At 47.0% G+C, this 4,242-nt stretch overlaps 1 protein-coding gene across 1 annotated transcript; it reads right to left on the bottom strand.

The window, feature by feature from the left end:
- Positions 1 to 1,889: 1,889 nt before the first annotated feature.
- On the bottom strand, positions 1,890 to 3,313 carry LOC135827106 (uncharacterized). The gene is made up of 3 exons (XM_065339630.1): positions 3,098 to 3,313; positions 2,832 to 2,969; positions 1,890 to 2,582 (listed from the first exon to the last, which is right to left on the bottom strand). The coding sequence occupies exons 1-3, from the start codon at positions 3,311 to 3,313 to the stop codon at positions 1,890 to 1,892; spliced, it is 1,047 nt and encodes a 348-aa protein (XP_065195702.1).
- Between the last annotated feature and the right edge of the window lie 929 nt (positions 3,314 to 4,242).

Genomic DNA, 4,242 nt, shown 5'->3' with positions numbered 1-4,242 from the left:
TGGAACACCATGGGCCTGCAGTGGGATGTTGCTGACTGGGAAGACGACCAGTATAGACTTTATTTGCGGCTGAGCAAGAGTGCATTCTGGACGTTGCATGGAGTTGTTGGTGGGTGGCTGGAGCGCTCTGTGACACATTACAGATTGCCAGTTTCCTCTGCAAAGCGGCTATCGATTACTTTGCACTGGATTGCGCATGGTTTGTCAATGGCACAACTGGCCTTGATTTACGGAATTGGGAAGTCTACCGCTGTCGCCATCGTGCACGACACGATATCAGTACTGAAGAAGCAGCTGGCCAATAGAGTGATTAAATTCCCAAGCGGTAAAAAGTTGCGAACAGTGATGAAGGAGTTCAAGGAACTTTGTGGATTGCCTCGCTGTGCAGGAGCAATTGATGGGACCTTCATGCGCATTAGAAAACCAGTGAAGTATGGTGATGCGTATTATTGCTACCAGAAGTATTCTTCTATTTTGATATTGGCGGTGGTTGATGCGAGCGGACAATTTACGTACATTGATGCAGGACGAGCGGGCTCGATGGGAGATGCCGCAACTTTCCACGCTAGTGGATTGGAGCAGAAAATCAATGACAAGACATGGCTCACAATCCTTGAGCGTGAAGAGAATAGGAATGTCCTGAATGGTACGTACATACGCCCATACCTTGTCGGCGATGCTGCATTTCCATTGGCTCCGACAATGATGAAGTGTTTCTCTGACAACCAGGCGCTTGAGCCCTACCAGCGCACCTTCAATTATTGGCTGATAAGAACGAGGAGAGTAGTGGAGCAAGCGTTTGGGCGTCTGAAAGGCCGCTTCGCAATGTTGGACTCATCAAAGCTCCGGGACCCGATATTTGCTGCTGATGTTGCTCTGGTATGCTGTGCACTGCACAACTTCTGTGAAACCTTTGCGTCAACGGAAGGTGAGAGCTGGTGCTGTGACCCACAAGAATACGGACCAGGTCCAAATGACCGGTTTGTTTTGGAAACCAATGCCACCGGTTCTGTTGTACGCGAGAAATTGGCACGGCATGTGCATACCCGTCGGCCTATCTGAAGGAAATCTTAGTTTCAATACAACTGTTTTGTCTTTTGCCAATCTGACTTGAGGAGTGCTGTATATACGATGTGTAGCGTGACGTAGTGTGTAGCTACTGTAGCGTGCACTGCTGTGTGCTATAATCTTCTGCTACCATTGCTTTTGCCGCGTAAATCTAGCTGTGTGCAAGTGACGTGTCGGTTTACTCAATTAAAATGTTTTGCAGTCTCAATTTCTGCCTTGATCTATGGCGCTACATGCAAATCTCGCCTACATACGCAGTCTGGCCCAATACATGCATCATGTTTCTCCTGTATGCTGTAGTCTGCACTGTGCATCATCGTCTCTTTTTCCACATTCGCATTGTGACTGTTCAGTTGTAATTTGTTTCCTAGCTGTATGGACGGTAGATGTTTTGCAGCTCAGGTTACGTTTTGAAGACTGCCTCTGTCTCTTGCATGCATCACAGGAACTCACACAAAATATTTGTACTTCGAGGTACATTATGATGAACACCGTGCACACACTCATACCGACAGTGTGTGTGAAAGGCTTTCCGTGAAGCACGGTGGTGTTACAATATTGTCAACATGGTTATTAAAATTATTCTGCAAGCAAGCCTTTGCTGGTCGTGACTGACCCGACTTGTGCTAAAAAATATGGACATGGATTTACGCCGGTGATCTTTGCTGCAATGGGCTAGAGGGCACGTTAGTAGCAGGTGCCAATAACAGCTACTGTATACAGCGAAAGAAAATAATTAATAATATGTACAAACTGATAAGCGAAGGCTTCAAACAGAAATACGGACTGTCTCAGACATAATATACAATGCACTGAAGTATCTACTTCTCAAGGACACCCTTGATCAGCTCCGCCTGGAAGGACATGATGGCCTTCAAATTGTTTGTGAGGAAGGTTTGTTGGTTCTCCTGCAACTTGGCAGTAGTGTCGACAAGCTGCGTTTGGAGCATGGTGGAGTGCTTCTCCGAGCGCTCTGCCATCTCCCTGTCGTGCTGGATTGTCCTCTCGGCACGCATGTTAGCATCCTCCATCTTGGCTTTCGACGTACTGGCATAGATGTCCAGGAACTTGTCCATAGCAGACCCTTGCCTCGCCTTGGCACTTGCACCCCTAGCTGCACTGTGGCTGCTACTTGCTGCAGCCTCGTCTGGTGTCTTGCATGCCCGTTTTGCTGCCGGGCGACCAATTGGCGTTGCTGGCGTTGGTGGGCGCTTGGCGCCTACTTGGATGTCGTCACTGTCACTCTCTGATGACGAGATCCAGTCGTCAACCAGAGATGCTGCACTCGCGGCTGCAACCCCTGGCTGGATGACTGCTGTGGCAGTGGCAGTAGCCACTACAGGTGGTGTTACTGCTGTCGCTGCCAATGCAGGTTCCAATGGCACTTGTGTCGCTGCCACCTCCACGACAACTGCAGACGACTCCGGACTAGTGTCTACGGAAAAACTGAATCCCAGAGTCGGGTGGTCAGCAAACAGCTCATAGAAGAGCTGAAGATGGGGCCACTTTGCAACCTGTAAAATATCGAAGTAGACAACAAATAGAGTTGCCGTGAGAAAGAATGTATGATACATTTGCACACTATTTCTATGAACGCGCACCCAGACATTCTTCCAGTATATTCAGAAAGATTTTGTTCTTCTGTCATCTTCCTTTTACAATGCTCAATCACCGCACATCAGACTGTTGTAAATTGTATTTGTAGAAATAACGTACTTTAGATTCTCAGCTTTGCAAATATACAAATTGACAAAGATACTCACATCATGAACATGATTCCAGTCAATGTGCTCTGCTGGACTGGCGTCATCGTCATCGGAATCGGCAGCGGATCCCGTCTGAGGCTTCTTCTGCTTCAGCAGAGGTCGAACATGCTTCAGGAGTAATCTTTTCCCGGTGGCCTGTGGAGTTTGGGAACAATTTGAAAACATTATTGGTGTTGGGGAGTACGAGACAGGACTGGCGCATGAAAAACGAACACGAACTATTATTCCATGATTTGCACCTGACAAAGACAAGTGAATCGTACCTTCAAATACTCAATCTTGTTCTTCAGTTTCTTGTCGGTCAGTTCCACCAGCCACTGCGGCACTTCCCGTCCGCCTTCTCCAGCACACTTCTTCAGTTCGTCCAAGATCCACGCTCTCTTTCTGGTATTTTTTTTCATGGTGGTCTCATACTTGGTTTTTGCTTCAAACCAAAGCTCCAGTAGTCGCCGCTCCAATGCTACTGTCCAGGATTCCATGATGACCGATAAAAAGGCAAGGAGAGAAGTTTCACCAAGAACGAAACCAACAACGAAAGCCGGAAGGTGGCAGAACACGATGCAAGCTGCAAGATCATGCCAAGATGCGCTTTGAACGAGTTTATTTTTCCCGCCACTGCGCCAGAATGGCTGAAAGTGGCTGAATCCATTCAGCGCTCCCATTCAGCGCTTTGAAAACGGCTGACTGCTGAAAAAGGCTGAAGCCAAAAATTCAGCCGTTTCCGTAGCGACGATGACGTCAAAAAGCGCTTTTTTCCGCTGAATGGCTGAATCGCGCTTGGTGCGACCGCGGCCTAACACTTCGAAATAATAACAACTCCACACCCGAAGATCTGCAACACACAATAACACCACACATATTGCTAGTGGCATAAATCTAGGCACGACCAAAAAACGTACCCATCATTCTTGAAGATTGCATAGCATTTTAACCCTTTGTGTACCAGGCATCTAATGTATGCGCGGGGTACTCATCGGTAATGATGGACCTATAGCATAAAACTAAGACACATTTTATATGTGCAAGTTACCGAAGGATGTTACCAGAGTGCTTGACAGTGCTCAACACCACAAAGGCAGAGCGTAATACACAACAGAACAACAAGGACAATCAAGGCTTGTTTGCTGCTACTGTAATGGGTAGCCGAGTGGTAGGCGCGGTTAAATTAACACGAATTACTTTTATTCTACTTCTTTCAGGTACACACCTGAGATATAATTAGTAGTGAAAGAAGAAGCGGCAAAATAACTGACTTTCTCTCCGGTGCACACCTGGAGGTTGAATAGCTCGTTATTATCAAAATCTCATCTTTTTCAAAACAGAAATGCGCAGCCGCTTTTATGCAGCAGACGCCGTACGCTTACATACGGAGATACACTAAATATACATCAGGCAAAGCTCCGTATTA

Source organism: Sycon ciliatum, chromosome 11, assembly GCF_964019385.1.
Source record: "Sycon ciliatum chromosome 11, ocSycCili1.1, whole genome shotgun sequence".
Lineage (NCBI taxonomy): Eukaryota > Metazoa > Porifera > Calcarea > Leucosolenida > Sycettidae > Sycon > Sycon ciliatum.
Note: the sequence above shows the minus strand (reverse complement) of the source record. Positions and strands in the feature narration are given on the sequence as shown.

Bases quoted from the DNA above. Each gene is read 5' to 3' on its own strand.
- LOC135827106 (XM_065339630.1), bottom strand. From the start codon at position 3,313: ATGGAATCCTGGACAGTAGCATTGGAGCGGCGACTACTGGAGCTTTGG. The intron at 2,970-3,097 runs GTACGATTCACT...CAAACTCCACAG, and splicing joins ACAAGATTGAGTATTTGAAG to GCCACCGGGAAAAGATTACT. The intron at 2,583-2,831 runs GTGAGTATCTTT...GATATTTTACAG, and splicing joins ACTGGAATCATGTTCATGAT to GTTGCAAAGTGGCCCCATCT.